General features: G+C 40.5%; 1 protein-coding gene across 6 annotated transcripts in view; it reads left to right on the forward strand.

The window, feature by feature from the left end:
• Nucleotides 1-22,769, forward strand: part of GEMIN5 (gem nuclear organelle associated protein 5) — a 42,646-nt gene that overhangs the window by 14,238 nt on the left and 5,639 nt on the right. For 2 of the 6 annotated variants that reach the window (XM_046000851.1, XM_046000853.1), the window contains exons 11-24: nt 877-1,013; nt 3,078-3,151; nt 3,621-3,802; nt 5,690-5,829; nt 7,010-7,181; nt 10,421-10,648; nt 12,053-12,166; nt 12,644-12,766; nt 14,151-14,249; nt 14,661-14,798; nt 16,233-16,380; nt 19,384-19,503; nt 19,907-20,117; nt 21,684-21,932. In XM_046000851.1, coding sequence (XP_045856807.1) covers nt 877-1,013; nt 3,078-3,151; nt 3,621-3,802; nt 5,690-5,829; nt 7,010-7,181; nt 10,421-10,648; nt 12,053-12,166; nt 12,644-12,766; nt 14,151-14,249; nt 14,661-14,798; nt 16,233-16,380; nt 19,384-19,503; nt 19,907-20,117; nt 21,684-21,932 — 2,135 coding nt within the window. The remainder of the gene's footprint in view (nt 1-876; nt 1,014-3,077; nt 3,152-3,620; nt 3,803-5,689; nt 5,830-7,009; nt 7,182-10,420; nt 10,649-12,052; nt 12,167-12,643; nt 12,767-14,150; nt 14,250-14,660; nt 14,799-16,232; nt 16,381-19,383; nt 19,504-19,906; nt 20,118-21,683; nt 21,933-22,769) is intronic. The other 4 variants (XM_046000852.1, XM_046000854.1, XM_046000855.1 and 1 more) reach the window with 3 other exon arrangements.

Consider the following 22,769-nt stretch of genomic DNA (forward strand, 5'->3'; position numbering starts at 1 on the left):
GCTGAATTTTTTTCATGGTGCATGTAGTTCCCTCATGCTGGCTTCTGGTGCCCAGTCTAATGCTTTTTCACTAAAATTTGCTATTTCTTTTTAATTTTATCAGAATTACAATGTTATTTGAGTATAGAAATGGAGTACTGATAATCTCTTTTCACCTACAGTTAAAGCACACTTAGAATTCCTCAAATGATTTCTTTTTGGCATCACTGTACTCTGACCCTTTACCTCTTCTTGCTTCTCAGCCTTATCTTTATTACTCCTAAAGTGATATCCATAGTAATGGCAGTACACAGAGAAAATAATGTAAATCATCAGAAACCAAGCAGCATTGCAGTTGTAGGTCATTCCTTCATTCATTCAGCAACTGTTTTAGTGGATCTTGATTTGTGCCAGGCATAGTTCTAGCAGTGGTGAAAATAAAACTTGTCCTTAAAAAAACCCACAAGAACCACTGTTTGCTTCTTAAAAGCCAAGAAGAGGATTGCTATATTACTAAACCATTGCTTTGAGGACAGCCTCTTAGAGTCACAGGAAGCCCATATGTTTAAATGCGCACAGAATGGAGTGCTCATTTCTGAAAGGAAAGGTGAATTCTCATAAACATTGCGAACATGTTTTTTTACCCCAGCTTTAATACCCATACTATTTGAATAGCAGAAGAATGGCTAAAACAAATATGCTGTATTATAAATATTACTGTAGAATTAGTATATCTTTTTACTTCTCCCAACAATTGTGTTCATATGCAGGGAACAGTGACTTTATTCCAATGCGTTAATAAAATTCTTCTAAAACAACTTATAGTATGCTACAGTATAGCAACAAATAGTTAAGCTGATGAAATGCGAAACTAATAAACTTTCTTATCTCCTATAGGAGGAGAAGGAGACAGACCTTCCCTCACTTTATACAGCTGTGGAGGGGAAGGGATTGTCTTACAGCATAACCCCTGGAAGCTTGGTGGAGAGGCCTATGATATCAACAAACTCATCAGGGATACCAATTCAATCAAAGTGAGTTTTTGTGGTCTAAAGTCTTCTCTGAATCTCTACATCTTCTTGCTTTCCCATCTTGCATAAAAATGCCATTATTAGAGATACCCATTATACTAACAGATTTCTTAGATGTTCCTAAAAGCATTAGTGAATTGGTGATTTGTAATATGTAATGTAGGAAGCTTAATCCCTGAGTAAACGAAGGAACTTAACCACACATACACACATACATACAAATAAAAGTTTTGTCTCAATTGCCATGGTGATATATGATAAATATTCAGATCTTTTTCGGACCAGCATCCTTTTCAGGTCAGCCACTTCCTCCATAGTGAGACTTTGGTAAAAATTAATACGGTGACCAAGTGTGGCTGCAAAGTACTTTGCTCAAGACAGAATAACCATTTTATTTTTAATTTTTTGGTGAAATAATTACAGAATTTACACAAAAATAATACATATAGTTCCCTTGACCCAGATACCCAAATTTAGTCACTTTTGCCTTACCATTTACCTGAGCCATCCAGGGGCCCCTATTTTTGAATTTTTGAATAACAAAAATAACATTTAATCAAACTTATTTTTATCAACTGTATTCTTTCATTAAATATTATCTCAGCATTAACATTCAGCAGTGAATAAAAGAGATAAAATTCCTATTCTGAAAGAGCTTTTAGTTTTGTGGTTGAACATGTGCATCAGAATTTCATGCAAGGAGGGGCACCTGGCTGACTCAGTCAGTGGAGCATGTGACTTTGTTTTTTAACAAGATTTATTTTTTCTTTTTTTTTTCAAGATTTATTTTTTCTTTGAGAGTGAGCAAGAAAGAAACAACACAAGCAGGGAGAGGCAAACTCCCTACTGAGCCAGGGAGTCGGTCCCAAGACTCCAGGATCATGGACTGAGCCAAAGGTAGACGCTTAACCAACTGAGCCACCCAGGCATCCCCCAGAGCACGTGCCTCTTGATCTCAGGGTTGTGGTTTCAAGCCCCATGTTGGGTATAGAGATTACCTAAAAATAAAAGCTTAAAAAAAGACTTCATACAGGGCACCTGGGTGGCTCAGTGGGTTGAGCCTCTGCCTTCAGCTCAGGTCATGATCTCAGGGTCCTGGGATTGAGCCTTGCATCGGGCTTTCTGCGCAGCTGGGAGCCTGCTTCTCTCTCTTTCTGCCTGCCTCTCTGCTTACTTGTGATCTCTCTCTCTGTCAAATAAATAAATAAAACCTTTAAAAAAAACAAATATCTCTCTCTCTGTCAAATAAATAAATAAAATCTTAAAAAAAAAAGACTTCATACAAGTAGTTTAGGCTGGAGTTAGAAATTTGGAATTCCTGGGGCACCTGGGTGGCTCAGTCAGTTAAGCATCCAACTCTTGATTTTGGCTCAGGTAATGATCTCGGGGTGATGAGATTGAGCCCTGCATCAGGCTCCATGCTGGGTGTGGAGCCTGCATGGGATTCTTTCTTTCCCTCCCCTCTGCCTTTCCCCAACTGCTTGAGAGCTCACTCATTCTCTCTCTCTTTTAAAAAGAAAGAAAGAAATTTGGAATTCCTTCAGTTGAATGGTAGCTGAAGAAGCTATGGGCATATATGAAATGGTCTAAAGGCCTGGGTGTCCCTTGGTGAAACACCCAACAGTTGGGAGAAAAAAAAAAAGTAGAAGGAAAAGAAACAGAAAGAAATAGGAAGAGAACCAGGATAGTGTATATAAAGCTTTTGTTAAGGAGACATGACCCCCATGTTACCAAGCCAATGGACATGTTACCTTCTCTGCAGTGGGATAAAAATCATTTTAATGAAGTTCAAACGTAATGTAAATGAAGTTCATTTAATGAAGGTTAGATACTGTAAACTTTAATATTTACTGGCCTCTCTGTTTTGTCCCAATTAAGCAAAATACAATTAGAATGCTTGCTTTTAGTAACTCTTGTGGTAACTCTATGTAGGTTCTTTACAGGTTGCATAATTAGAACATTTTAAACTCCAGGGATTTTTCTTCTCATGCTGTCATCATTGATTTGTAAGATACGCAGAGAAAAGAATAGTGCTTTTAGTCAAGATCGGTTTGTTTTGCTTTCTAGTACAAATTGCCTGTACACACAGAGATCAGCTGGAAAGCAGATGGCAGAATCATGGCTCTTGGCAACGAAGACGGGTATGTGCTTGTTTTTTAAAAAAAAAAAAAAAAACCAGAAAAGTATTTTATGCTTCACAAAATGCTCATCTACTGCACTGAACTGCCTAAATCTTCATTTTTTTAATGTAAGCCTGGGCAGAAATGCTTTTTAGACCTCACTGTGCTCTTTCTGATGTTGATCATAGCAAATAGTCCTAATGTAGCCATTGGTTCATTAATTCTATTTTAGCTTTTCCATAGCACCGTTTGTCACAAGAGGCTGAGAAACACAACTTTACAGAGATTGCTGGGATTTTCTTAAAGTTGGATATACGTGTGGAAGAACAAACTTTTGTTTCTAGTTCTCTGTAAGAGAACTTTGCAGTGATAGATAGGGTTACCCTATTCCATTTCACCTTTATTTGAGTGATGGAAGGAGCGAGATACCTGTTTGCATTAGACTGTAATTTGATCATCCGTCTTTCTTCTCATGTGTTCGCTATTCCAGATCAATAGAAATATTTCAGGTTCCCAACCTGAAACTGATATGCACCATCCAGCAGCATCACAAGCTTGTGAATACCATCAGCTGGCATCATGAGCATGGCAGTCAGCCGGAGCTGAGCTACCTGATGGCCTCTGGGTCCAACAATGCCGTCATTTATGTGCACAACCTAAAGACTGTCATAGGTAACTTTGGTTTCTTACACTGCTTTGCACTCTTCACACTCCAGCTACTTTGCACTCTTAAGTTTTTTGTTTTTTTTTTTTTAACTTGCTTTTTGGTATTAAAATGTTATTCTTGTTGATTTTTCTGCTTTCAAAAGTAACATATTCTTGGGGGCACCTGGTGGTTCAGTCTGTTAAGCATCTCCCTTCGGCTCAGGTCATGATCCCAGGGCCCAGGGATCAAGTCCTGCATTGGGCTCCCTTCTCAGGGGAGAGCCTGCTTCTCCCTCTCCTTCTGCCTGCCTCTCACCCTGCTTGTGCTCTCTCTTACTTTCTCTCAAATTAAATAAATAAAATCTTTAAAAAACAAAACAAAAGTAACATATTCTTCATTAAAATAAGACAGGTGCCTGGGTGGCTCAGTCGGTTATACATCAGACTCTTGGTTTTGGCTCAGGTCATGATCTGGGGATGGTGAGAGAGAATCTGCGTACATGGTTAAAAGACCCCCTTTTTTAAATACAAAAGCAGTGAGATTACTTAATCTAACTATAATCTATAATCTAACACTACCCTGTTTCCAGAATACTGCCAAGTGTGTGCTGTCAGCCATAGTGAACATAGTTGACATTTTTATTTTCTCTAGAATTTTCCATAGTTTTCTGAGAACCTTATCTGTAACAACAACAACAACAAAAACAATTTAACAGTGGTTCCCTCAAGTTAAAAGCAATATGGAAAAACTATTAAAGTATAGACAGACTTTCCTAACAATAAGTAGTAGACAGTGTATAACTAATGTGCATGACACATTAGAAAGCTTTTCCTAGTCCTTATTATTAATGGGATTCCAAATTAAGCATCCACTTTGGCAGAGGGCATTAACTTAGCTGTTCAGAGCGATGTAGATCTTTGTCTACTTTAACACTAACATCTCCATTTGTTTTTTATTTCATATCTACTGAATAACAGAAAAAGACCAAAAAATGGCCAGAATCAGTATTTATTTCAGGCTTAGAGGAAAGATGCAAGAATAATACTGAGGACTCTCATACACCCTCTCACACATTCAGTAACTGTTAACCTTTTGTCATAGTCACGTGGTTCTGTGTATGTGTGTGCCTGAGTACATATTTTTTCCAGACTTTTGATGTTGCATGCATCATGCCCCCATGTCCCTTAATAAAGGATATTCCCCTACAATCTACAATTCCATTATGAACTTCAGTTAATTTGCCAATATATATACAGCAGTTTAATCTACCATCCATATTCTAGGTTTGTTTTTTTTTTTAAGATTTTATTTATTTATTTGTCAGAGAGATAGAGAGAGTACAGGCAGGCAGAGTGGCAGGCAGAGGCAGAGGGAGAAGCAGGCTCCCTGCAAAGCAAGGAGGCCAATGTGGGACTTGATCCCAGGATGCTGGGATCATGATCTGAGCCACCCAGGCATCCCTTAATATTCTAGTTTTGTCAGTTGATCCAGCGATGTCCTTCATATCTAGAATAGTCTCTAAGCCTTTTCTTTTTTAATCTTTTTAATACTGCCCTGTTATTTTGTAGATGTCCCCTTAGTCTGGGATAGTCTGGTATGAAAATATGATTAAATTCACATTATGTATCTTCAGCTACCATAAAAATGATGATACATCCTTCTTGATATTACATGGAAAAGAACTATTTTCATTTTGGTGGCTTTTAGAAAGACAGAATGACAGCCGACGCTTCTTGCGGTAAACCCATGTGGGAGGCACTGCTTACGTGCCCATTGTCTTAACCAATAAATAATACTGCCTGCTGAAAGTCGTCTAGAAAGCACATGGCAAAATCTTGACTCTCCATATTAACTCTGCTGTGTCTTTTTGTTGTTGCTGTTGGTAGAAATGACATCTTTCCCTTGTCTCTTAGAGAGCAATCCTGAATCTCCAGTGACCATTACAGAGCCCTACCGGACCCTGTCGGGGCACACAGCCAAGATTACCAGTGTGGCATGGAGCCCACATCATGATGGAAGGCTGGTATCTGCTTCCTACGATGGCACAGCTCAGGTACTATTGTGTCCTTGATTCTGTAGGTTCTTTACTATATACGCTAACTGGAACTCTTTCCTCTTTTCCCCCAACTGTGTACATTTCTTCCCTGGCCATTATCTTCTACAGAAAGGGGTATTCTGAGCTTTAGAAGGCATTTTAGTTCATCCCACATATCTGAGCCCTTGGCAGGCTAAGATTGGGTTTTGGGGTTTTGTTTTTATTTTTGTTTTATTTAGACGACCGGGAATGTATTGATAAGAACTATTTTTTAACATTTCATTCTTAGTGTCATATGATGGACTAAATTGTTGTGAGAAGTACTTGCTCCTGTTTTTAAACACAGAAACGGGGGCTATAAATCAGTAACAGTTTTTAATGATAAACTGGTGAGCTTCAAACTGGAAAAAATAAAGATGAGATGCCAAGCCAGAGCTATGAGGTAGGACTTTCAGATACCAGAACCAGAACAGATGTGAGGAATTGGAGAGCTAACCTCTGATGGATGTCTATCTCAGTGTTAAGTTGTGACTGAGCTATTTGCACAAAGCTAGGAACCAGGAAGGGCTGCCCTCTGTGAAATGGAGATGGGGTAATTCAAGAAACAGTAAGGAAATTGATAATCTCACAGAGATGGGGACAAAAGAATCACCTGTGAGAAATCAGAATCATACACATGCAAGTATAGGCTCTAAATTAAAATTCTCTTCATGAGGAGTGCCTGGGTGGCTCAGTGGGTTAAGCCTCAGCCTTCAGCTCAGGTCATGGTGTCAGGGTCCTGGGATTGAGCCCTGCATCGGGCTCTCCACTCTGCGGGGAGCCTGCTTCCCCCTCTACCTGCTTGTAATCTCTCTCTCTGTCAAATAAATAAATAAAATCTTAAAAAAAACAAATTCTCTTCATGACATCAGACTCCCCAGCCCAAAAAACAGAATGCTCATTTAGTACAGTGAAATCCATAGGGCACCATTAAAGGCCCTTTCAGAATCATCTCCATAAGAATGTCTCTATATCCCAGAGTACATAAGCCTTCTACAAGAAAAAGTACTTATAAAATTTGAACTCCTAAGAGAAAATAATAAATCATAAGGGGAAATAAGAGTATACATATTTTTTAAAAATCTTTTTTAACTTAAGTCCCCCAAAGTAATAGATTAACCAGAATTTATCTATGCTATTATGTGACTTTGGGTTTTAGGTGTGGGATACTCTCCGAGAAGAGCCTCTTTGCAATTTCCGAGGACATCGAGGTCGACTGCTTTGTGTGGCATGGTCCCCCCTGGATCCAGATTGCATCTACTCAGGGGCAGATGACTTCTGTGTGTACAAATGGCTTACTTCCATGCAAGAACATTCCCGGCCTCCTCAAGGTCAGTCAGAACCAGGAGCCTATAAATGCTTGTCTAATTCCCTTTCTCCCTTCCTCAGTAATTGAGTTGATCAAGGTCAAAAAAAGAGGACATTCCTGTAGAGTCGTAGTGATAGTATGGCATGGGTTGTCTTCCTAACCAAAGAATGCAGCCATGAGGATAACATACAAATACTAATTAATGAGTTATATCTACCACCCAGATCTTGGTTTCTGTGTATCATTTTCTGTTAAAAGAGACCAATCAGAGCTTCTTACAGAAATGCCTAATTCCAGGTTGGGAAAGGAAAAAATAAGATGTGGGCCTGGAACATCATCTGGCGCCACAAAGGAAGAAAGGCTCAAAAACTGAGATATATCAGGAGGACAAAGAAGCCAGCTCGCAGGGGCTCCCACTTACCAAATCTGGGACAGTCTAAACTTGAAAATAGTGAAAAAAAGAATTCCATTTCTGGCAGTCAAAGATCAAGGTGCCAACTTGCCCACCTGCTATAAATAGCTAGAAAACTAGACAGAGGGGCGGGGCGCCTGGGTGGCTTAATCAGTTAAGCATCCGCCTTAGGCCCAGGTCATGATCCCAGAGTCCTGGGATCAAGCCCCACATTGGGCTCCCTGCTCAGCAAGGAGCCTGCTTCTCTCTCTGTTACCCTCCTGCTTGTTTTCTCTGTCAAATAGAGAAATAAAATCTTTTTTAAAAAAACTACACAGAATAATATACAAGTAAAAATGATCCAAATAAATGAAAAGGTATATCCATATTAAAAATTTATAAAAGAATGCTTATAGCAGGGGCACCTGGGTGGCTCAGTCATTAAGCGTCTGCCTTTGGCTCAGGTCATGATCCCAGGTCCCAGGATCAAGCCCCACTTCAGGCTTTCTGCTCTGTGGGAAGCCTGCTTCTCCCTCTCCTACTCCCCTGCTTGTGTTCCCTCTCTCGCTGTGTCTCTCTCTGTCAAATAAAATCTTTTTTAAAATAAATAAATAAATAAAAGAATGCTTATAGCCGCTTTATCTGTAATCGCCACAAACTAAAAACAACGCACAAGTCCATCAGCTGATAAATAAACTATGGTCTATCCCTAGAGTGGAATTCTACTCAGCTATAAAAAGAAAGTAACTACTGATAAAAACAACAATATGGATGAATCCCCAGAAATGTTACACTGAGCAGAAGACGCTGGGCACAAAAGACTACATGCTGTATAATTCTAATGTACAATAGAAAATACAATCATATATAATACGAAATTCTAAAACAGGCGAAACTATAGTGACAGCAGATGAGTGACTGCCTGGGCCTCAGAAAGTGCATCTTACTGCAAAGAGGCAGGAGGGAATGTTTTGAGTTAATAGAAATATTTAATATTTTATTTGTGGTGGTGAGTTACATGATTATACATCTCTCAAAACTCACCAGAGTATTAAAAAGTGGGTATAGTATGTTAAACTATACCTCGATAAAGATGATTTTAAATAAAACAAAGGATAAAGGTCTTAAAACTTAGAAAGTAGGGGCACCTTGGGTGGCTCAGTCAGTTGAGCATCTGCCTTTGCCCGAGGTACTGATCCCAGGGTCCTGGGATGGAGCCTTGTGTCATCAGGCTCCGGCTCAGTGGGAAGCCTGCTTCTCGCTCTCCCTCTGCCCTTCCCTCCCGTTCATGTGTTCTCTCTCTCTCAGAGAAACAAAATCTTTAAAAAAAAAAAATACTTAGAAAGTAAATAAGTAGGGGCGCCTGGGTGGCTCATTTGTTAAACGTCTGCCTTCAGCTCAGGTCATGATCCCAGGGTCCTGGGATTGAGCCCCACATCAGGCTTCCTGCTCAGTGGGGAGCCTGCTTCTCCTTCTCCCACTCCCTCTGCTTGTGTTCCCTTTCTCACTGTGTCTCTATCAAATGAATAAATAAAATCTTTAAAAAAAAAAGAAAGTAAATAAGTAATAATCCATTAAAACAAAATGGGAATCCATGAGTCCATATTGAGGGGGAAAAAAGTGAAGGTCTAAATAAATGGGGAGAAACAAAAGCTCTTGTTCATAATAGAATGCCAACTAATAAATGTAGAATGAATGATGGAATCAGCAAATTACCATTCAGCAGTCATCACAATAACAGTTTGTTGTCAAGAAACATCAGTGGAGGGGCGCCTGGGTGGCTGAGTTGATTGAGCATCTGCCTTCGGCTCGGGTCATGATCCCAGGGTCCTGGGATAGAGTCCTGCATCGGGCTCTCTGCTCATGGGGGAGCCTGCTTCTCCCTCTCTCTGCCTACCTCTCTGCCTACTTGTGATTGTGTGTGTGTGTGTCAAATAAATTAAAAAAAAAAGAAAAGAAAAGAAAAGAAAAAAAAAAAGAAAAAAAGAAAAAAAAAAAAGAAAAGAAAAGAAAAGAAAAGAAACATCAACGGATCCTGAAATTAGTGGATGCCAATACTTAGTAATTACAAAGGAAAAATGATTTTTCAAGAAACCTGCACCTTAACCAGGTGGTGAAAGTAAACAATCCAATAATGAGGAAACACATTTTGTGCTACCTCCAATGTTGTACTGACAGCACCACTCCTATGTATGCCAGCCCAAAATGCAAAACCGAAATTTAATCATGACAAACATCTGGCAATAGAGGAAATCAACAAAGTTACTGTCCTGTAATTTTTACAGGACAAGTTTCAAGGCATGAAATTTAAAGGAAAACAAGCCTGTCTCAGGCTGAGGGAAACTAGAGAGGCATAACAAGCAAGAACATTGCATAATCCTGGATTGTTTCCTTTTGCTATAAAAGACATTCTCCGTACATTTGGCAGAACTTGAATACAGTATGTAGAGTAGACAGTAGTAATGTATTGATGTTAATTTCCTGATTCTAATGGCTGTGCTCTAGTAATGCAGGAGAATGTCCCTCTGAATAGAATACATACTACAAGTGTTCAAGGATAATTGGGCGTCATTAATGATTTAATGAAATCCTGCAAGGGTTTGGTTACCATGTTGATAATACAGCTCTAAAAATTTATTGGAAAGGAAGGGAAATGGTGAGAACACTATCAAAAAGAACAGTGATGAAGTTTTGGAGATATCTCCTACAGTGCTTTTAACCAAGGATATATATTTTATCTACAGCCATCCCACCTTGAATGCACCCGATCTCCTCTGATCTCGGAGGCTAAGCGGGGTCGGGCCTGGTTAGTACTGGGATGGGAGAATATATATTTTAGTCTGTCCTTGTCTTAACTGTGATTCCTCTAGGTAAGAAAAGTATTGAATTAGAGAAAAAGAGGCTCTCTCAACCTAAGCCAAAGCCCAAAAAGAAGAAAAAGCCCACCTCGAGAGCTCCTGTAAAGCAGGAAGTATACGATGGAAATGAAGACGAGAGCATCAGAGAGAGCTCAGGACCTGTTGAGAATGGCGTGTCAGACCAGGAGGGTGAAGAGGAAGCCCGGGAGCCAGAGTTCCCCACTGGCGTTGCCTCAGTGGGTATGTGGCCAAATCCCGTGTTTCCCAGACTCTGGGATGTAGCAGGCATGTCCAGCAAACTAAGCCAGGTCCTTACTCAGTTCGAAACTTCACTGCCTTTAACCTACTTACTGTCCCATCCCTTTAACTTGGGTTGTATCTTTGGTGCCGTCAGAAACTGCATTAGTTTCTTAAAGAGTTGTTTTAAGCCTCTAAACCTCTGAAGTGTTAAAGGGAATCTGGTGGAAGCCTGGGATAGAAACAGTGAAGGTCTTCAGAAAACACTTCTTACTAACTTGGGCAGGACAAGATTATGGGGCAAAGTGAAACCAGGGGCGTCTATCCATAGAAACGTATATGCGAGAAGTTTTCCCAGTCCCATATATCTAGGACATCTAGACAGTTACTGAAAGAAACCACTGTTGTGTACAAATACCTGGCCTAGAAGCTACCACCACTCTGGGAACTCACAAGTTCTCACCCTTCATAACTGGGTTTGTACCTAGTGTGTCTGTGTTGTTGCTGAAAAAAATATATGAGTTAGTTCCTTCTAGTTTGGTAAGCTATCATGCAGTTAGATTTCTCACAGAACAGTTTTTCAGGGCTTTGTCCCTAATTTCTAATGTAGTCTGTTTCTAGTTTGAAGAGAAAAAGTGTTACTGGATGAAATTTTAGTACATTAATTCTTTTTTTATATGTTTACCTTCAAGTTGTGGTGCCTATGACCTATTAAAATGATTAAAGAACAAAAAGTATAATAGAAGCAGTGACTCATGTTTAATTCTAAAATGGAATATTTGGATGTGACAATTAAAATGGCCAAAGTCTATGGTAACAGATACATCCAGACCCTTTCCATCCCAAGGAATGGCTGTTGGACTCATAGTTTAGGAAAATAAAGAGCTAAAAGTTTAATGGGTTTATTTTTTTTTTTTTTTTAGGCTCATCAAAATACCTCTTTATCACAAAATGGTTGTACAAAGTGTCCTTTATCCCTATAAATCAACAGCTGGGCTTTTTTTTCTTTTTTAAAGTTCATAGTTGTGTGTCCTCAGGATTGTGACTCCATATCACATACACTTAATATTCTCTATTGTAATTAAACATGCAATTAGTACTTTGTCATCTAAATAGATTAAGAAGTGTTGTGCCATCTGAGCAAAGTTTCAGAACTCCTGGGCCTGTGGTATAAAACTGTGGGGGCTAGAAACAACTTCTTCTTAGACCAGTTAGTCAGAGTTCCTAGAATAGACAGTTTGTGAGGTGGGAAAAGGAAGACTACACGTTTCCTTTCCAAAGTATCTCATCTCCTTTTATGGAATACATAAAATCACACTATTAATCCTAGTATACTTCTTAATTATTAAAAAGAACTAGATTCTGCATTGTCCTCCAAACTTTTTTTCTTTATCCCCCATGATGTAGCTTCTAGAGAACCAGTTACCTGCACCCCGGTTTCGTTAGGCTTTGAAAAGTCAAAGGTCACTGTTAATAACAAAGTCACTTTACTGAAGAAGGAGCCACCTAAAGAGAAGCCAGGTTGGTGTCTAACGATTAAAACATTTTGTGAAAGCACCCTCAAATATCACATGCAACCACAAACTCCAGAGTGTTTGGTTCTTATTATTGTTGGTTTTTTGTTGGGGTTTTTGTTTGTTTGTTTAGGTTTTCAGTATTTGTTTGTTGATTTGATTGTTTCAGTTTTGGGTCATGTTTTTAAACAGCTTTAACACTCAAACAACTTGAAATACTTTTTATTGTTTTCCTGGCAAAGTGTCATTTTGCAGCTGTTGATAATGCTTCACAGGGTGTTCACAGCGACGTGTGTGTGTGTGTGTGTGTGTGTTGTAAACACTACCCCCAGCTAATTTAACTTGAAAGCTTTGTAAGCATAGGAATTTTTCTGATGCCCAGCAGTATCCTTTCAGTAGGTTACTGTCACACAGTAACCATCTAGTTTTATGATTCTGGTCAGCTCTTCTTCTTCAGGCAGTCTGTATTTTTATTACATTTCAGAATCCTTAACCAAGAAGCGAAAAGCTCGTTCCATGCTTCCCCTGACTACCAGCCTGGACCACAGGTCCAAGGAGGAGCTTCATCAGGACTGTTTGGTATTAGCAACTGCAAAACACTCCAAAGGTACAAAAATGGACTTCCTTGGCCCATCCATTGTCTTCTGGGAACTAGCACATAAGAGGTGCTTGTGTATTTGTTGAATGAATGTGCAAACCAGTGTCTAAAACTGTTTGTATTTCTACATTCTCTTCCAGGTTTCCCTCCCCACCCAGACCGCAGTGCCAGGCTCCCCATTCTGATCCCCCTGTCAGCACTCCCAGTGACTTTGAGAGGCAGTGCTCTGATTTATTGTTCTAAATTGAGTTGTTACCAGCCATCTATGTGCCAGAATTTGTATGATGGCTTCAATAGCTCAGCATGAGTCAATTCCTTCAACTGTCTTTTCCCCAGGAAACAGTATCTTCATGTAGGGGGAAAAAAAAGTCTTGCTTATTAGAAATATACCCATAAGATGGCAGTTCCTTTTTTAGAAGTTTTTGTTTTAGAAGGTTTTTTTTATTTTACTTTTGCAAAGCCCTCATTCAGTGCCTATTATTTTGATATTTGAGCAACTGTATTTTTTTTAATTTTGCATTTTACATATTAAAACAGGATACATATGATAAAATGATACTCAAAGATTCAGAAAGATGGGGCGCCTGGGTGGCTCAGTGGGTTAAGCCTCTGCCTTCGGCTCAGGTCATGAGCTCAGGGTCCTGGGATCGAGCCCCACATTGGGCACTCTGCTCAGCAGGGAGCCTGCTTCCCTCCCCCCCCCCCCCCGTCCACCTCCACCCCCCGGCCTCGCTGCCTACTTGTGATCTGTCAATTAAATAAATAAAATCTTAAAAAAAAAAAAAGATTCAGAAGGAATGTAAATCTCTTTTATATTCCCTGATACCTACATCTCCCATTTCCCCTCAAGGCCACACTATTACCAGTTTCTGTCTCCAGGAATATTTTATGCTCTTCTTATATACATAACCCTCTTTGGGGGACTTTTTGATGACTTCCTATAACTTAATACACCTAATTATATAGTTTTACATTATTCACCTTACTGGAAGATTGCTCAAGTGACTTTTTTAAAAACAAAATGAATACTGCATCCCTCCGTGGTAGATCCTAGTGAATGTTAAGGACATTTGTTAGTTTTTTTGTTTTGTTTTCTACTGCATTTAAAATACATGTTGAATTTGGGGTTTGCTTTTTATATCCCTTTTAGCCCCAAATCTTTATTTGAGCAATATGTAAACTAAATTATCTCATTGGATTTTGCCAAGGCTGAGTTTAACAAACTCAAACTATTCTCCTATTTTTGCTACCCTGGTAACCAGCAGGGGTCTCTGTTAGGGTAAACAAGGTCCCAAGACTCTTCTTTTCACTCTCTGAAATGGGTGTTCTGAACATATATTTGGAGAATTGGACAGAAAACAGTAACCTCATTTTCTTTGTCTTTTTGAATTAGCAGAGCTAAACGAGGAGGTGTCTGCTGATCTTGAGGAAAGATTTCACCTGGGGCTTTTCACAGACCGGGGGGCGCTGTACAGAATGATTGAAGTTGAAGGTGAGGCAAGTCCAGTCAGCATAACGCAGTCTGTCTTTATGCCTTCCTAAGTCCTTATCCATACCTCTATTATGATTGTCATCCTGGAACATCCTAATGGCTCATTTTACATGTCAGCTAACTAGGTTTTGAGCTTCCTGGTCTGCATATTCCCATACACCCCTTGCATCTGACATAGAACCCGGAACATACAGTGTTCACTGTGAACGTAAGTGAAAGTGAGCGAGTGGACAAGGGACTGAGTGGGCCTCACACCACATTATGAACACTCTGGGAGATGACTGTCCCATCAGGTGGCAACAGCATATTCTAGGAGTTTGTTCCTCTTTCATCTGGCCTTTCTTACTCTAGAAATCTGTGTAGACAGAGGTTTCTGAAACATTTTCCCAACATTCTCTCTCCTCCAAACAGGAAAAGGTCACTTGGAAAATGGCCACCCCGAGTTATTTCACCAGCTTATGCTTTGGAAAGGAGATCTAAAAGGTGTTCTTCAGACTGCAGCAGAAAGAGGGGAGCTGACCGACAGTCTTGTGGCTATGGCGCCAGTTGGTATGTTCTTCTCAACAACAGTGCTCTCACCTTGAGGTTAAGTCCACTAAAGATGGACACTCTTCCAGCGCCTGGGTGGCTCAGTTGGTTAAGTGTCTGCCTTCAGCTCAGGTCATGATCTTGGGGTCCTGGGATAGAGCCCCGCATCAGGCTCCCTGCTCCACTGGGCGTCTGCTTCTCCTTCTCCCTCTGCACCACCCCCACCCCTGGGCTCATGCTCTCTCGCACACACTCTCTCTCAAATAAATAAAATCTTTTAAAAAGATGAGCCCTCTCTTGCACGACAGTTTGGCCATGTCTAATAACCTTAACTTAGCAATTCTAAGTGTGGGAATTAACCGTACTCACACATGCAAAATGACAGGTATACATGGGCTATCATTATAGCAGTATTTGTAATAGCAAAAGATCACAAGAACCTCTCTGTCCATCAGGAAGAGACCAGTTAAATCTCATACCTCTAGACAGTAGGAGCTCCTATGAAAGAATGAGGCAACTCTGTGCATTCTAATATGGAACAGAGCTCCAAAGTGTAGTAAGTGAAAAGAATCAGAGTGTAGATGCACAACAATATTTACTACTGTCATTTATATTTAAATATTTATATTTAAATATTTAAATGGGTCTTCACAGACTATTTCAAAAAGGTTTCAAAAGAAACTAATAATAATGGTTTTCTCCAGGGAAAGAAATCTGGACGAGTTTAGGTGGGGAGATGCCAGGATAACAAGGAAAGCTTTTATGCCATGCCTAGTTTTTTTTTTTTTAAAGATTTTATTTATTTATTTGACAGATCACAAGTAGGCAGAGAGGCAGGCAGAGAGAGAGAAGGGAGGAAACAGGCTCCCCGCTGAGCAGAGAGCCCGATGCGGGGCTCGATCCCAAGACCCTGAGATCATGACCTGAGCCGAAGGCAGAGGCTTTAACCACTGAGCCACCCAGGCGCCCCCATGCCCAGTTTTTAACTGTATTCAAGTATACTATATATAGAGAGAGAGAGAGAAGTATACAGGTCATTATCGTGACTGACAATGAATTTCAGAAACTTGAATACACCCTTATAACCGGCACCCATATCAAGAAGTGTAACACTACCAGCACGCTGGAAGCTTCTCTCATGCTGCTTTTCAGTCAGTCTCCACACACCCCAACAAGGGTAATCACTGTCCTGACATCCATACTCTTGTACCTTCTGAATTTTACACTATTTTGTATGTGTTATATAATCAAAGAAAAAAAATTGATGTTTTAAAATGTGGAATTTGGGAGAGTAGATGAAGCAGGTTATCTGTAATGGCAACTTAATTAGAATCTAAATGTTGTACTTAATGCAGTTACTAAAACCAAGGCATTTTCAACCCAAATGTCTGTGCTTTTTTTTTCCCCCTTAACCTGATTTTTATTCAACCACCTTTTTTTTTTTTTTTTAAAAAGCCGGCTACCATGTGTGGCTGTGGGCTGTGGAAGCTTTTGCCAAACAGCTGTGTTTTCAAGATCAGTATGTCAAGGCTGCCTCTCACCTACTTTCTATCCACAAAGTATATGAAGCTGTGGAGCTGCTCAAGTCAAACCATTTCTACAGGTTTGTATGACCCTGCAGTTGAACCAATAGCTGGACAAAATGTGAAATTCATCTGCTAAACAGCTCTGCTTACCGATAACCAGCACAAACCTCGTTTTGTAATTAAACATCTCAAACATACAGGAATATGTATACACTAGTTTAACAAACATTAATGCACCCACAACCTGTACTCAACAAATGTTAATTTTTATCAGTGTTTGCCACTGATTGTTTTTTCAGAACTTCTGTATCCCTAAAGTAACACAAATAGAGAAAACAGTGTAAGACAAACGGGACAGGATCTTGCCAACCAACCCAAAATGCTCCCCGTGTCCCCAGTTTTAAGTATAACATTCCAGATTGGGTTGAATTGCCTTTCTCCAATTCTGTCCTCATCCCTCTAGAAATACCACTCTCCTGAGATTGGTATGAATCCTTCCTATCCAAGTTATTACACTTCCACTATAATAACATTTGTAAGTAGCGACAAACAAAAGAAATGGAATATTTCTTGTAAACAACATAGAACTGGGTCTTGTTTTTATCCAATCTGATTGTTTCTGTCTTTTAAGAGTGCGTAGGCCATTTACAATTAATGTAAATATTAGTGCGATTAAAATTTACCATCTTGCTCCTTGTCCCATCTATTATTTGTTCATTTTGTCTTTTCCTGCTTTCTTTTGAATCAGTTGAATACTTTTTTATTTCTGGCTTATTAGCTATACTCTTATTCGTTTATTTTATGGTTGCTTGACAGCTTGTGATGATAGCATTTTTAATTTATCACAGTTCACTTTACTTCTTATGGACAACGTATTTCTTTCCTTCCTCCTGTCCTTTCTGCTGTTGTCATGTGTTTGACATGCTACAGCCCCATGTTACACTATTAGAATTTTTGCTTTAACATGTCATCTTTTTTTAACCATCTTTTTATATAATTTTTTATTAATTTTAAAATGCTTTTTTTAATATTTGCCCATATATGCATTTCCAGCATTTTTCATTCTCTTATATAAGTCCAAGGTCCCAACTGCTATCAGCTCCTTCTTGACCTGAACAAGATCTACACTCTTGTAGTGGAATTCTCTGGCAACCAATTCCATCAGCTTGTTTGTCTATAAAAGCCTTTAATTTTGCCTTCATTTTAAAGGATCTTCCTCTGGCAGTTTTTGTCTTTCATGGCATCAAAGATGACATTGTTTTCTCTTACGTTGGTTTTGACTTGACTACTGCATTTAATCTCACCTTTTTATATAGGAGTATGTCGTTTTTCTCTTACTGTTTTTAGGACTTTCTCCATCACTGGTTTTTAGTCATTTGATGTGATGGCTTTAAAGAGACTTTCTTTTTCATTATTCTGTCTTGGTGTGTCTTCCTTTAGAGAGAGTTGAACTCTGTTTTAGAGAGCATTAAAGTTGCTATGGACCTGGGGAGCCTGGGTGGCTCAGTCAGCTAAGCAGCTGACTTCAGCTCAGGTCGTGATTGTGGGGTCCTGGGATCGAGCCCTATGTCGGGGTTCCCTGCTCAGTGAGGAGTCTGCTTCTCCCTCTCCCTCTGCCCCTCCCACAGCTCGTGCTCACTCGCTTGCTCACTCACTCCTTCAGATAAATAAATAAAATCTTTAAAAGTTGCTCTGGATCAGCTTGATCTTTCCATGGCTTGTTTTTAGGCTTTCTTAGGACAAGTTTAGGGAAATCTGTACTCAAGAATTAGTTTGCCCTTCTGCCTTCTGGTGTCTTTACTGAATGCCTTGTGTATTCAACAAATCAGAACTCAGATGTCTGGCTGGTCAAAACACAAAAGTCCCCGAGGCCCCTAAGTGAACTCTGGGAATTACTGAGCTTATACTTCCCTGGTTGGTCTTTGTCTAGCCTTGAAGATTTTCCTACACATGTATGGCCTTTATGTTTAGCCAAAGACTCCATGGGATTCCCCAAACAGTTCTGTATAGACCCTTCTCTGGACAGCTTCTTCCTTCCTATCATCCTGGCCCTCAAATTCCAATTGCTTTGTCTCTCCTGCACTCGATGAGACTGCTGAGGCTCTGCTGGGGTTCCCTATAGGAAGATGGCTGCAGGGGGTCCCTGGCAGGGCTCATATCCTTGATTCCCCTCTCTCCAGGATGACAGTCCTGCGCTGCCTGATGCCCAGTGTCTGAAAAAATACATATTTTGTCTAGTTTTGTGGCAGGAGGGTAAGTCTGGTCCCTGTTACTCCATCGTGGCTACAGGCTGTTGTCTCAAAATACCTCTTGAACATTCCTCTGCCTAGATCAACTTAATCTAAAATACTTCAATCCAGGGCGCCTGGGTGGCTCAGTGGGTTGAGCCGCTGCCTTCGGCTCGGGTCATGATCTCGGGGTCCTGGGATCGAGTGCCGCATCGGGCTCTCTGCTCCGCAGGGAGCCTGCTTCCCTCTCTCTCTCTCTCTGCCTGCCTCTCTGTCTACTTGTGATCTCTCTCTGTCAAATAAATAAATAAAATCTTTAAAAAAAATAAAATAAAATAAAATACTTCAATCCAGCTACAACTTTATGTTGGTGCAACTCAGAAGTTGTATGTCACCTGGAAGATACTAGTTCACGGAATTATATAGATACACCAAATGTCAACACATTTCATTATAAAATATCCCCCCAAAAAAGTCACATTCTTTAATATCACCACCAGTCTCTTCAGAAGAATCTTTAACTTTTGGGAAGTGATCAGGCCACAGCAGCAGGCACAGATTTCCTAAAATTCTAGTTTTCACTTGAAAGCTCAAATTTTATCATTGGCAACAATGTAGATGGTTGTTTTCTGTGAAGTGACAGGACTTGGGGACCCCCAGGAATCCACAGACCGCACTTTAAGAACTGCTGGCCTAGGGAAAGAACGGAGCTTAGCATGTGGTTTTAAATTCTCACATAATGCAGGAAAACGGTTTTTCATAGGCTGTTGGAACTTTTGAACAATACAAGAGGGACAGTTTGTCCTATCTTCTAGCCTTTTCAAATTGGCCAACATCTGTTCTTGCCTCTAGAGAAGCTATTGCAGTTGCCAAGGCCCGACTGCGCCCAGAGGACCCGATCCTGAAGGACCTATACCTCACCTGGGGAGCCATCTTGGAAAAAGATGGCCATTATGCTGTAGCCGCCAAATGGTAAGCCTGAGGGAACAGGCATGAATCTGAACACAGAGGAGCAGGATAAGAATAGTAAGTGAAGGGCGGGTGGGGGGGTAAAGTGACTAGAAAATAAAAAGGCATATGTCTATTAAACCCAGCTTCTTAAGATTCATCAGGACCTGCCTCCTCAGTATTTATTTGAATCACCGTAACTATTCAGGAAACCTCAGTAGGAGACTCAGGAGGTCCCCTTCTTCTAGTGATGTCTTTACCATCAGACAGGGAAACTGGAAGGGAATGAAGACTCTTCAGTTCAGCAAATGTTGAGGTCCCTTTATGTCCTTATCCCGTATGATGCTGTCACTCATCCTGTGTATGGCAGTGGAAGAGGGAACGGAGATCTGCTTGTGACACGTTGGGGCTTTCTTCTCTATCACAGCTATTTAGGGGCTGCTTCTGCTTACGACGCAGCCAAAGTTTTGTCCAAGAAGGGGGACGCAGCATCACTTAAGACGGCTGCAGAGTTGGCTTCAATTGTAGGAGAGAATGAGTTGTCTTCTTCCCTGGCACTCCGCTGTGCCCAGGAGCTGCTTTTGGCCAGGAACTGGGTGGGAGCCCAGGAAGCCCTGAAGCTACATGAAAGTCTAAAGGTCAGTCTGTTACTGTATCTCCTGGTATTTAAGAGGGAAGGGCCCCAAGTCCTTTTCTAGTTCAATTCCAAATGAATAACCAAGCTATACCAATTAGGCAGGTCTCCTCAGAAGTGTCTAGCAAGGCCTGGCCCTACTATCCCATGGAAGTACCGTGGCTTGTCAGTTGCCGTATTCAAAGAGAGAATGTGATCATTCGCAGTGATTCTCCCTTAGCAGTTTGTGTACACCATGTCTGAGTAGACTTGAGTCCACCCAGCCCCTGGGCTCTGGTCTGGTGTTTCTTCGTTGGTGTCATCAGGTCTTCTTTGAAGAGGGAGAGGAAGAGGGATTAACATCTGACTGAAATCATGGCTCTGCCATTGCACTCCACGTTAGCTTTAACCCATAAAGAAGTGTGGTAAAATCAGTATTTTTTTAAATGTCTACTTATCCCTTTCTGGTTAAAAATGAGTAATTTACCACTGCCTTACCTGACACATCAAAACCGAGATTACTTTAAAAGCATCGGCACTCTGAATTTCCGAAAGACAAACATTTGGTCCATTTTAGACAACTTTGCTGGCCAGATACTAATATGAACTTTGTAAATTCCTCTTTCCCTAGTAGAGTTACTGGGCCTAAAGACAGTTCCTAGCTAAATATTCATAGCCCAAGAAAAACAGCAGCCTTCTGGGAACTGCAAAATAAAAACGGAGGCAAAAGTAGTATACCCTCAAAGATAGTGTCATTTGGTGGATTATTTATAAAGTGACCAAATCTTGAGAGAGTTTAATTTGTCCATAGCAAAAAAAAAAAAGTTTCCAAAAATAGTTATTTAGCATTTCTTTTTTTCCCTTAAGCAGTATCCTTATCAAAACAAGAAAACCTTTAACCTTATGCTAAATGCTGTTGTGATAATGATGAGGCTGTTTTGGCTCGTCAACAGAGGCCTTCCCAAGCCTGAGAAGATATTATAAGGGCACACACAAATCTCGTGGCAACTGAAAGTCTAGCAAAAAGAAAGATTTTCATCTAGGGTTTCTCTCTGAGCTTCTAATCCTCTTCTTCTAGAAGAGCTTCTCTTCCAGCTGACTCCCTCTTAAACCTGCTGAGACAAGCTGCCTTAACATCTACCCCAACCCTCAGAACTACACAGCTTATCTGCTCTAGCACCTTCTGCCCATTACACTTTACTTCTGTATACCTTAATCTAAAGTTTGGGCAGGGGCTAAGAACTGGATGAATCCAGGCCATCTATTCTCAAACTGGGCCACAAGTCTTAGTTAGCTGGCCAGCATGTGGCTTACATTAGAGTGGGCAGAGCTACAGTTGTGGTTCTGTGTTATAAAAATGTTTGCTTGGGTCCCGGCTACTTCTAGGATCCCTGCAACGGCGTCTGGAAAAATGTCTATTGGATCACATCCTTTACCCCCTCACTCATGACTCACAGTGGCCAGAGGCAGCCCCCAAAGGGGTTTGGTTATTGCAAATGTAAGGGGGAACACACTGAGAAACTGAGAGCTCTCGAGCCAATCAGGCACTCCCTCTGCCTAACAGTTCCTGTCCTTTGTTGTTGGGTTCCAGGGACAGAGACTGGTGTTTTGCCTTCTTGAGCTACTGTCCAAGCACCTGGAGGAAAGGCAGCTTTTAGAGGCCAAAAGCTCTTCCTACAACGCCTGGGCTACAGGCACTGCAGGGCCCTTCGTGGAGAGGGTGACCGCTGTATGGAAGAGCACCTTCAGCCTGGAGAGCCCAGAGCAGTACCAGGCAGCCCTGCAGCAACTGCAGAGTATCAAGTACCCATCGGCTACAAATAACACTCCCTCCAAACAGGTACCCTGTCTGCACTCTCTAGTAAGACTTCCGTAGTCCGTGTCCGGCATAATAAGGAAACAAGCTGAATGTCAGGTTGCGGTTCAGAAAGTCTTTGAACCTGGAAAGATCTCTCTAGACTGATTAAAGCCCTTTGGCTTTGAAGTTAGTCTTGCTCAGTCTTCTCTTAAAAAAAAAAGAAGAAATAAAGTCTAAAAATACAGAAAAGTGTAGAGAAAAATAGAATACCCATCAATCAGAATTAACAGATGGTCACATTTTGTCAGTTTTGCTTTGTAGTCTTCTGGTTTTGTTTTGTATGTACTACTTTTCAGTAAAAGAAATACAGTAAGGTTGAAGTTCCTCGTACCCGTTCCCCTTTGCTAGCTCACCAGAGGCAGCCCCTAAGTTAGGCCATATGTATTTTGTACCTTGCTTATTTCAGTAAGCAGTTTGTAAAATCACTCCATACTGATGCAAGGAGATAAAGTTGATCCACTGTAACAGCTGTACCCATGCTATAAATAGATACCAGTTTATCTACTTGTTCTTTGGAAAATGAGGGCACAGTATTTATGAGAAACAAGACTTCCTCAAATGATACATAGTACTTTGCGAAATAGTCTGGCAGTTTCTTATGAAGTTAAACATAGACATGCTCAATGGTCCAGCATTCCCACTGCCTAGATATTTCACTAAAAGAGAGGAAATCAGGTATCCGCACATACTTGTACACAAATGTCCATTGCAGCTTAGTTCACAACAACCAAAAATGAGAAACAACCGAAATGTCCATTAGCTGGTGGATGGATATGCAGACTATGTTATATCCATATGGCGGAATACTATGCAACCCTA

This window comes from Meles meles, chromosome 3 (assembly GCF_922984935.1).
Source record: "Meles meles chromosome 3, mMelMel3.1 paternal haplotype, whole genome shotgun sequence".
In the NCBI taxonomy this organism is placed as follows: domain Eukaryota; kingdom Metazoa; phylum Chordata; class Mammalia; order Carnivora; family Mustelidae; genus Meles; species Meles meles.